This window comes from Lichenostomus cassidix, chromosome 6 (genome assembly GCF_008360975.1).
Source record: "Lichenostomus cassidix isolate B80296 chromosome 6, HeHo_3.0, whole genome shotgun sequence".
In the NCBI taxonomy this organism is placed as follows: Eukaryota; Metazoa; Chordata; class Aves; order Passeriformes; family Meliphagidae; genus Lichenostomus; species Lichenostomus cassidix.
Window position 1 is genome coordinate 27,278,787 of NC_139487.1, and position 10,319 is coordinate 27,289,105.

The 10,319-nt window shown below is 38.9% G+C and overlaps 1 protein-coding gene across 16 annotated transcripts in view; it reads left to right on the forward strand.

Moving 5' to 3' along the window:
* GRID1 (glutamate ionotropic receptor delta type subunit 1) overlaps positions 1-9,716 on the forward strand; it is a 538,463-nt gene extending 528,747 nt beyond the window's left edge. For 12 of the 16 annotated variants that reach the window (XM_085064174.1, XM_085064179.1, XM_085064171.1 and 9 more), the window contains one exon: positions 4,583-9,716. In XM_085064174.1, coding sequence (XP_084920300.1) covers positions 4,583-5,011 — 429 coding nt within the window. In that variant the 3' untranslated portion in view covers positions 5,012-9,716. The remainder of the gene's footprint in view (positions 1-4,582) is intronic. The other 4 variants (XR_014852993.1, XR_014852992.1, XR_014852991.1 and 1 more) reach the window with 4 other exon arrangements.
* Positions 9,717-10,319: the final 603 nt, after the last annotated feature.

Sequence of the window (10,319 nt, forward strand, 5' to 3'; positions counted from 1 at the left end):
GCCATCATTTCGCTCTGTGTGATAAAGCCAAATCAGGTTAGTCCTGAAAGGGAGTCATAGTTTTTTGCAGGTTTGATCATTCCCAGATAATTCTGGCAAGCATCCTTCAAATCCACTCCTAGCCAAGGTGAGCTCCTGCTGCCAGTCATAGGCCATTGAACCAAGTGCTTGGGTCATAGCACAAACCTGCCCTTCAATCACCCTTCTAGAATTCAAACTCATTGGGGGAGAGTGACATTTCACTTGGTATTTATGAATAAGATAATTTCCTAACCAGGAGCAGTGTTTGGGTAGCTGTTTTCCTTAAGCCTGCAGAGGATAAGCCTGGGTGTATAATTCATTTTCCTTACACGTTTCTTTCCTTAGCTGATTAATTTCTTCAACTGATCTATTTGGAGTACAACATTATTATTGAAAATAGAATTACGAAGCCAGCAAAGGAAAAATATTTTATCTTCTTCTGGCAACACAAGCATGTTTCTGTGTCCAACACAGCCATAGATGAGAAGTGAAGTTGAATTGGCATGAAATGTCTGAGATGTGACGTATTTATAATATTAACTAAATTTTGGATGTTAAGTGAAAAAAAAAAAAAAAAGAATTACTGGTATCTAATGAGAATTACAGAACTAAAAGGAAAACATGGAGCTGACAATGAAGCAAATCATCATAACTTTTAGGATTTCTTTTTCTGGCTTTATTACCATATAAACCTTTTTCCATTTAGCTTGTTAGTTTTCAGTAACATATGCTATGGTATTCAATTTCCCAGAACAACAATAAAGGAAAAAAAGACTAGGTTTACAGAATAGACAAATTCTGAAAGGTTGACTTGTCACATAAAGCTATCCCAAAGCCTTCATGTCTGGAAATCATGGGATTCAAAGCAGTTTTACAGTGTGCAATGACAAACTAATCTTTCCAAGAGTTTCTGAATTTTATCTTAGTTTTTTTTTAAGTATTTGAAAAATCAGTCATTCACCATTAAGATAGTCTCATACAAACCTTGACATTTAGTTATTTAGCTGCTCTTTGTCTAATAAGACAAAGAAAAAGGGAAGAACCTTTAAAAATGTGATTTTATAATTCCTCGGGGACAAGTTGTTTTCCATAACCTTTGCAAACATTTTATTTTGACTATGAAAAGAAGGAATAATGTGAATTTCTGGTCTGTTGAAAGCCTTTTAAAAGTTTTCTCTGATCTTAATAAGGCCAGAAAGTTGTCCTTAATGCTGAAGAAAGAGAAGTAGGCAAATGGAATCTTCACCCCTACCTCTTAAAGGGATCCCAAGCATTTACTTCTCTACTTACTTTATAAAGTGTTTTGATGTAGACAGAATGTGATGTCTGTGTGCAGGAATTGGTTTTATTTCTTATTAAGAATGAAGATTTTAGCACAGTGAAACATAAGTTTATATTGTGAAACATAAGCCACTGCAAACTCCCCATTTTCTGAGGAATGCTGTCCTGGGGTGGACTGTGCATAGCAGAAGAAAAGGCCTGTGAGGGCAGCAGAGGGGAACATTCCAAAGGATGTGGTCCTGAATAATCCCTGTGCTCTGGACCAGGAGATGTGTATTAAGAGTGTCCCATCTGTAGCTCTTTATGTTTACATCTTAAAAAGGCTTATCTAAAGATGTGCCCAGGATTAATTCATGCTTTGAATTTTAAAACCTTTTGTGCACAGATGATCCAAATGAAGATCCTCTTTCATTCACAAATTTATTTTTGCTCTGAAAACAATTAATGACTGCGTGTTCAATTACTGAAAGCTTACCTTTCCTGCTGGCTTGGCTTTATCCAAATCACATTTCATTTGTTCCCATTGCAAAGCAGGATGAATGCACTAAGGATGTAGTTGCAATCAAAAAACTGAAATACAAATAAAATGTTGATATATATGTTTTCACTTGAAATATCTGAAGAAGGCATTAGTATTTGGCAAAAGCTCAGAAAAATGTAAATGAGTCATGGACATTTCTAGTCCCATTTAGGAATATTTGCTCTAATATTTGCTCAGTTCTAACCTGAGTTCTTTTTTTTCTTATTTTTTAGTGAAGGCTTGACAAGAATATGAGTCCCAGATAACTAGAATGGGAGTCCACACCACAGCTAGCAGCATTGTGTAGTAAAGAAATAGTGCAGGGTACCTAAAGAGGCATTACATCATATGTGGTGGTAGCTGAAGTTAGTGGACAAGCAGAACTTTGCAGCAAGCTTTTATTGGCAAACAGGTGAGGAAAATGCAGCAGTGGGTGGCTGGACATCTGTTCAAAAGGAACCCACCCAGAGAGGCTGAGCTCTTACTGCCATCGGGGAATGAAGTAAGGACTTTTCTCTCATTTGCCCCCAGTCTACAGTTTTCCTTCAAGGAAAAGGAATTGAAGAACTAATTAAATCCATGTAATCCTCTGGCTACTGTACTACAAATCCTTAATTTTCCTAGCTGTGGTATTTAGGAAAGAGCCCCTGAGTTATTGTCAGCTTAATGCATTGACTAATGTATTGAATGAAGAGCCTGACCAGTCAGGTGTGGTTATTGTCATGAAGGACTTAATATAGTTGCAGGGGTTATCTGATCAAGTATTGTGTGATCCCTTCGTGTCAAAAAAGTTTATTTTTTGTTGTATTATCCATTGATTTTTCTCTAACTCAAAATTGTCTGATTAGAGGATTTGGCTGAAAAAGCAGGATTTTTTTAAAAAATTGTTTGTTTCTTTGGTGAGGACTATTCTATCCCCCAGGTTTCTGGGAGCTTCATTGGGATTTTGGTGGATTTATAACATAAATTACATAGGAATTCATTTTCCACTGATTAGCAAAGAATTTGCAACATGCAGCTCAGCCCTGTAATTGTGGAGCAATTGTATTCCAGTTGAAATCAATATGGATTTACCCTAAGCTCAGGACACAGGTTTGGACTGTACATCATGTAACACTAATTCATTTCCAAACCCATGCAGGGATCAGCAAATTCAACGGTTCTTGAGTCATGTAGAGGGGGTGTTAAATCACAAGGTTAGAACTGAATTTGTAGTTGACATTGACTGGAATCAAGGACTTTGGAGTTGACTTGTCAATTTACAGGGGAAAGCAAAGTTGCATAGCAGAGGATACCACTTGTAAATCTGTGTGCTCCACCTGAACACCAGTGGCAAAAGATTAAGAGTGAGTGGCAGTGACACTTTGTACTTCTTCATTCCCTGAGCCTAGATTTTGGTATGAATCAGTGCTGGTGTTGGGTTAAACCAACATTTTAAAATGCACAAGTTGGCCTTGGGCACTCTGGGATTGCTGGAACACAAAAGTTTGGGGTAGTCCTGCTCCCTAGGATGGAATCTTGCTGCCTGACTAATGTAATCACAGGTTTCTGTCACACCAGGCAATTTCTCCAGTTCCAGGGTTGTTGGGCTTTTATGCTTTGCTGCTATTCTGCTGTGTGTTACACTTGCATCAAATAACTACAACTGCAATCATAGCTGTGCTTTATGAAATGTAGAGAAGTGATATAATGTAATACCTTTTTATTGGCAATACAATGTTAGCTGTTAAAATTCAGTCATACAGCATCCCAGGTGGTTGACTTTACCCTGCTAGTTTTGTTGCTTCCCAATTTGAGCATCTTGAATACTGTGCTGAGGTGATAAACAACCCACTGTAGGTCTTTGCTACTTCAGGATTTAAAGACAACTTCATTTGCTGTATTTCCTCATGGAAGCTAAAATGTGTTGAGTGAGTGGTTCTGACAGTCAATTGAAGAGACCCCTCTGGGAACCTTAGGAAATGCATTCTTAGAAGATGGTGATGCATTTTCTAAAGACCAGCATTGTTTTCCCAAGCTCTGATCACAAACAGACTTTTTCCAGATGATGTGTGAAGGTGACAGACAGCTTATGGTTATGCAAGTGTTGCAAATACAAAAGTGTGGTCCCTCCCTAGGGCTCCCAGAGTGGGGTCTCTCTCTGTGCTGTTCCAGTAGCTCTATGTTCTGTGCCACATAGGTGACCCAGGGATTCCTGATGGGAAGGCAAGAATTCATCACCACAGCAACCCCTGGGGATGAAGAAGATTTTGACACAACTGCCCTGAAGTCAGGGTTTTTTTAGTAATGTGATCTTTAGAAAATGCTCTGCAGATAGATGGAACAGTGGTGAGCTGTCATGGGGTTACAAGGGGCTGAGCTGCCCACTGGAATTTGGAATCCTGGCTCATTTGTTTGCCCACCCTGTGCTTTTTTCTGGGTTTGTGCAAGGTGAGCCAAGGGTGTCAAGGACGTGCTGGTCCCTGATGCCAAACCCTATTAGCTGAAGCATGGCCATCAGTTTACCTCCCAGGAGGATGGGATTGACAAGTCAGGGGCTCCAGCAGGCTGAGATTGAGCTGGTGTTCTCTTCAGCATTTTCTTCAGCAGGTTTTGCAGCTGGAGGTGTCGGCAGATGTCGAGGTTTTACACAGGCACAGTTGAAATCCAAGTGATATAATGAGTGATGAGCAACTCTGGTCACACAGAGGAAATGAATGGGGGGCCAGATGGGGTTGGAGATTGTGGTTGGACTGATTGTTGTGGTTTCTTCCTTGCTAGGACAAAGAAGTGAATCTGGAGCAGGTGCACAGGCGCATGAACAGTTTAATTGATGAAGACATAGCCCACAAGCAAATCTCTCCGGCGTCCATCGAGATCTCGGCGCTGGAGATCGGTGGCATGCAGCCAGCTCAGACCCTGGAGCCGGTGCGCGAGTACCAGAACACGCAACTGTCTGTCACCACCTTTTTACCCGAACAGACAACTCATGGTGCCAGCAGGACACTCACAGCTGCCTCGGGCAGCAACCTGCCGCTGCCCCTGAGCAGCTCAGCCACCATGCCCTCCATACAGTGCAAACACAGGTCGCCCAACGGAGGACTATTCCGGCAGAGCCCCGTGAAAACCCCGATCCCAATGTCATTCCAGTCTGTGCCGGGGGGAGTCATTCCAGAAGCGATGGAGCCCTCGCACGGAACATCCATATGACGAGAACAAACAGTAAAACAACCAGCAGAGATTTTTAATACAAAATTTAAAAGAAACAAAAAAAGAAAAAAAAAAGGAAAAAAAAAGAAAATAAACTCTTACGTTTTTCTTGTATATACTTGTAAATATGAAAGAATGAAGTGGGGTAAAAGTGTATTTTGAATATTCCCAATTTTCGAAGTAAGTAAAAAACAAAACAAAAAACAAACAAAAATGTATGAATGACTTTGTAAATTTTGTTCTATATGAATAAAAAGGCAAACTACTTGTGGTCGTTCTCAAGTGCCAAAGAAGACCTGTTACTGGGACTGAGGGCCATACTTTTCTTTTTTTTCCATGGATTTCAACACTTATTCCCTTACAGGTATGGTTTTTTTAAGAGCAAACAATTTATCTGTTTCTTGCTGGAAAAATTCACCATGCTTAGATCTCTCCTTTCCTCAAAACACTATTTTATAGCCAAGATGACAATTCACTCAGAGAACTTAACAGCTGGTATTAGCATAGCAGTAAAAAATGCTTTAAAGGTGAATTATAACTAAAATCCAACAGACAATAAACAGAAAAAGAAAGAGAATATTTTCATTCTAACAAAGATTTAAACTTCCACACAGTTTCTAAATTTAAGCACAGGATTATTGGATTGTGTTTTTACATGTCTGCTGTGCTGTGTGGCTCTTTTTATTTAATTTCTGTGTTTTGTTATACATATATATAATATATATTATATATATTATGACGTATATATTATATATATAAATGCTTTGATGAACAACAGGTTTTAGGTTAAGGGGAAAGCTTTTAAGAAAAATTGCTCAGCTCTTTTTTTGTTTCTTCTGTACATGGCTGAAAATGGGGAGGAACCAATGGAGTGAGGCTTGGAAGAACTCAAAGGGCAGGAGATAATGGCACTGCAGTGCCTGTGCCCTCTGGTGCCATCTCTTTCTTTAAGATTTCACTGAATTTATTGCATAATGGAGGCAATGCTCCCTGTTGAAGTCATATCCCTGAATGACAAGACTAGAAGCACAGTTCTGCTTTTTTTCCATTGAATTTGTAAAGAGAAAAATTTTAATGGCCATGTCTATAATCATGGTAGAAATGGTTATACAAATATACATATATTCTTTGTTTTGTCTGTGAAACACAAAGGACAAAGATAAAGCAACATATATAGCTAATTTAACGTCTTGTCATGCAAATATTAGCAGTGCAATTTCATATGACCAAAAAAAAAAAATCCCAAAACAAAATCTAACACATTGTTTCCTTCCCAAACAGAAGTTCGAATGACAAACATAATGGATCCCTGTCCCACCCCCCCAGCCCACTCTTCGTGGACCATCACTCTCTTTCAAAATTGGAGTAATTTATTTTCTTCTCAAATGTGTCTCTAACGCTAGGTTGTAATTTCCCTTTGTAGCTGGATTTCCTCACTTTATTAGAACACTGCTATTTGGAAAAGGCTGTAGATCCTGGCGCAGCAAAATCACTGTCTACATTAAGGTGAAAAATCTGTTTGAACAGAGGTAAAAATGCATTCACATCCCAGGAAAATCAGCAGGCAATCTGGGTCAGGTTTTTGGATAAATAAACATTCCACTCACTGCTCCTAATTTGATTTGCGCAATTACAGAACACGTATATTTACAGGGTGATTGAAGTCCCCACATTTTTACATTTCTACTTTAAGCAGTAGGGAGGAAAAGTCAAACTGTGACATAAAACCAACCTTATGGAAGAGCATACTCAGCCTACTACTTTTTAAATGAGGAATATTGATGGTGAGCTTACAGAAGGAGTACTCTTACAGAGATTAATTTGTCTCTGTTGTCAAGCTGGTTTCTCATGAAGACAGTGCAGTTTTGTAGCTTGGCACAAATTGCGCTATTTGCTTCAAAGTAATTAAAAATGAATAATAAAGCTGACTAGATTTATGCTATTTAGAGACTTGGCCCACAAAAACTTCTGATTTTTTCCTTTTTGTTGAATTTTTTTCTTTTTGTTGTCTTAACAAACCCATGGCCACAGGAAAAAAAATCTTCCATAAATACACTAATTAGTTATGGCAGAAATAGCTGCACTAGAAGACTACGCACAGACAGGAATCTGTGAAGATGCTTTGGAGAAAGAGTGCAAGAATTTGCATTGGCAAAATCTTTCGTTTTATGACCAATTTAGGATTTTAGCAGCAGCAGAGGAACACGCTATGGAAGAGGTGCTTGAGTGACTCCAAGGGTGCAATCTGTTGTGGCACACAAACCTATTGGAGGTTTCCTGAGCTGCTGCCCTGCTGTTCCTCACAAAACAAAACATGCTGCTGATTTGCTGCAGCAAAGCCCAGAGCAGGAGCTTGAAACCCTCTTTTACTGAGGCATCTTTGCTTTCACGTTAGATCTTTTTCATATTATAGATGAAAACACTATATGAGTAATTTTAACTGACATGCATTTGTGGAATAAATAGTGAATATAATATATTTTGGGGATAAACGTTAACAGTCTCCATATTCAGTGTTCTCCTCCTGGCTTAATTTTGCTATGTGCTGTAAAGTTTGGAGGTGGGGTTTAACTTACAAGCAACGTTAGATCTCCCTTATTCTCATGCATAAAATATGACTTTCCTGTTTGAATGCTCTGCAGGACTACATCTAAGGTGATCAGGATCTTGAAGAATCAAACCGAGCACCTGCTTTATGCACAGGTGAAGTGCATTGCTGATTGATGGTGGAGTTAAAATGCTCTCAGATTAAATATGTGCCTAATTTTGAGCAGGTGAGTGAGCTCTCCAAACCCCCTGGGACTACTCAGCTGCTTTAAGTTAACCTTAAGTCTTGCGTGCTTTGCTGCACCAGGGTCTACGCTGCAAAAGTAGGAATCTGCAATGGATCTCTCACTGTCTAGTAATTATTTGTTAATATAAAAGTTGGCAAGTCATAGCTTGAGCCTGTCAGCCCTGACAGGGAGCTGTTAAATCCTCCATGTGCTAGTGGTTTGGTTTTAGATTATTTAAGCAAATCACCAGGTTCTCCTTGAACATAAACAGTGTCTCTTTCCCCATAACTTTCAGTTTTCAAAGTAAATGCAGAATGTATGGTTTTCATATCCTGTCTCCTGTTTTATATTTGTATCTTCCTTTTGACAGATCAAAGCATTCACTTTCTATATAATATGTATTCACCACACACATGCATGTATATATATATACATGTGCAATTACTCACAGAAGAAGTGAGAAATATAATTTCCATGTGATGTAAATGAGCATAAGGTGAAAGCTCTCACAGAGCTGTGCTTATTTACACCACCTGCAGATTTGACCCTTCACCTTTAATATCTGGCAAGTTGAAACAGAAAAACTGCAGAAGTTTCTGAAAACTTCAAAGACCAAACTGTGCCCTTGATTTTCAAATGGAACTTCCCCCGAGTGTATTTAAAATAGGGAATAATGTATGATCCCAAATATTCTAGCTCCTCCAGGATGTTTACATTGCAAAGGTGATTGTACATGAAATGTCCCTTCCTTTTATTGTGCTCTTTTGATGATGAACTTTCACAAAATTGACATCTGTGGCACAGCACTTCTAGTGTGTCTTGTTCTATCAACCCATTAGTTTAGAAATTACTTTATTTTCTTACAAAAATGTTACTCAGTTTCTTCTATTTGCTTGCAATCCACGGGCAATCTGCTTTCAATCTGAAGAATGCATTGCTCCTATTTCTTAGTATGTCATGTTTTCCTATTGCAATGGAAAAAAAAAGAGTAATTGTGCTTTTTGAGTTGAAACTTGATAGAATGTTTTTATGCTGAGTTACAACTACATGTGTGCAATACTTGTCTTGCAAAGTGAAGTTTCCAGTATCTGCCTTGCTTTGATAACCATTGCTGCACTGTAGGTGAAGTCTCAGCAAAACAACTCACTTTTTCTTAGTCTGTCGATAGAATAAACCACTTAAACCTGGGTTCTCACCTGTGTAAATCAGCTTTCCTCCAGGGAATGGATCAAGCATACTGAGTTTCAGCAGGTGAAGGTTTAGCTCTTAATATTGGGCTCAAGAGCACTGCTTTCTGTAAACTGGAATTCAGTGATAGCTCTGAAAAGGAAAATGTCTCAAAAATTAACCAGAAAGAGGAACTTTACTAAAATTTTGAGCATGTAACATGGATTACAGTTTAAACTTTATGCTGGGATTGCTTGAAGAAAAAAAATTCTTCCTAAAATCTGTTCAAATTTAGGAATAGCTCTCCTCTGAGACAAAACTCTTGGGATGGTGCCAAGTGGAGCATTGAGAGGAAATCATGTTAGTGGGGCAGTACAGCCTCCACAGTGTTCAGATCTTGTTATTTTCTTTTATTTTGCTTTACTGACTTGAACTTACATTGTGAGCAGCTAAAGAGTGACATAAATCTAAACACAACACATTTGGGGACCCTGTTGGAAATTTTTCAAAGAAACCATACCCTTTGGCAGCCCTGGGAAAGGCAAGGAGAAAGAAGAAAACTCTGAAGAAAAGCAAAATTAAAGGTAAAATCCAACATATGGTGAAGGGGAAGGGAGAAAAGGGGGGTTACAACTCATGTTTAGCAAAGCTGTATTACTTGTATGAGAAGCCTCAATTCCATCATACAAGCAGTTGCCTCAGCTAATTATTATTTTTCTTAATTTTTAGGAAACAAATAAAAACAGCATTTGTTCTACCAGAAACAGTTGTTATATTATTTAAGAGTTGAAATGATCTGTTTGGTGGTGCCTGGTTTTTGGCTTGATTGTTGCTCAGCTGGGGAGAATCAGCTTTAATGAGTGATTCGCACCCAAAGCAGCTGCGGGCTGTTTGCTGGGAGAAGCTCGCGAGAGCTGCAGCTGGGACAAATCAGCCTCAGTCAGCTCCAGCTACTCCCCAGAAACCCTCACTTGTCGGGGTGCAGCTCAGAGTTGGGGCTCTGTGCTCTCAGCAGCACGTTTCCTCATTCCTGGGTGCAAAGGGTGCTTTTTCTGCTGGTCGGAGTGGTGGGAAGTAGGACAGAAACGTGGGTTCTTCGAGCTTGCGAGGTAACCAATAAGAGAAGCAAGTAATGTATTTTTTTATTGAGGTTTTTCCCTAAATTTACTGTCGGCCTTATTAGGGGCATTTTCAGTGTTTTTCTAATTTAACTGTACGCTTTCATTGGTGCCACCTAAATTACACTATTTTATCCCCATTTAAATTGATAGCTTTATTTGGAATCAGTTAATGCTGGTAGAAAATTTACGTTTTGTTGTAGTAGAGCACAGCCTTGAGAGAGTTGTTTTGCCTTTTTTTTTTTCCTT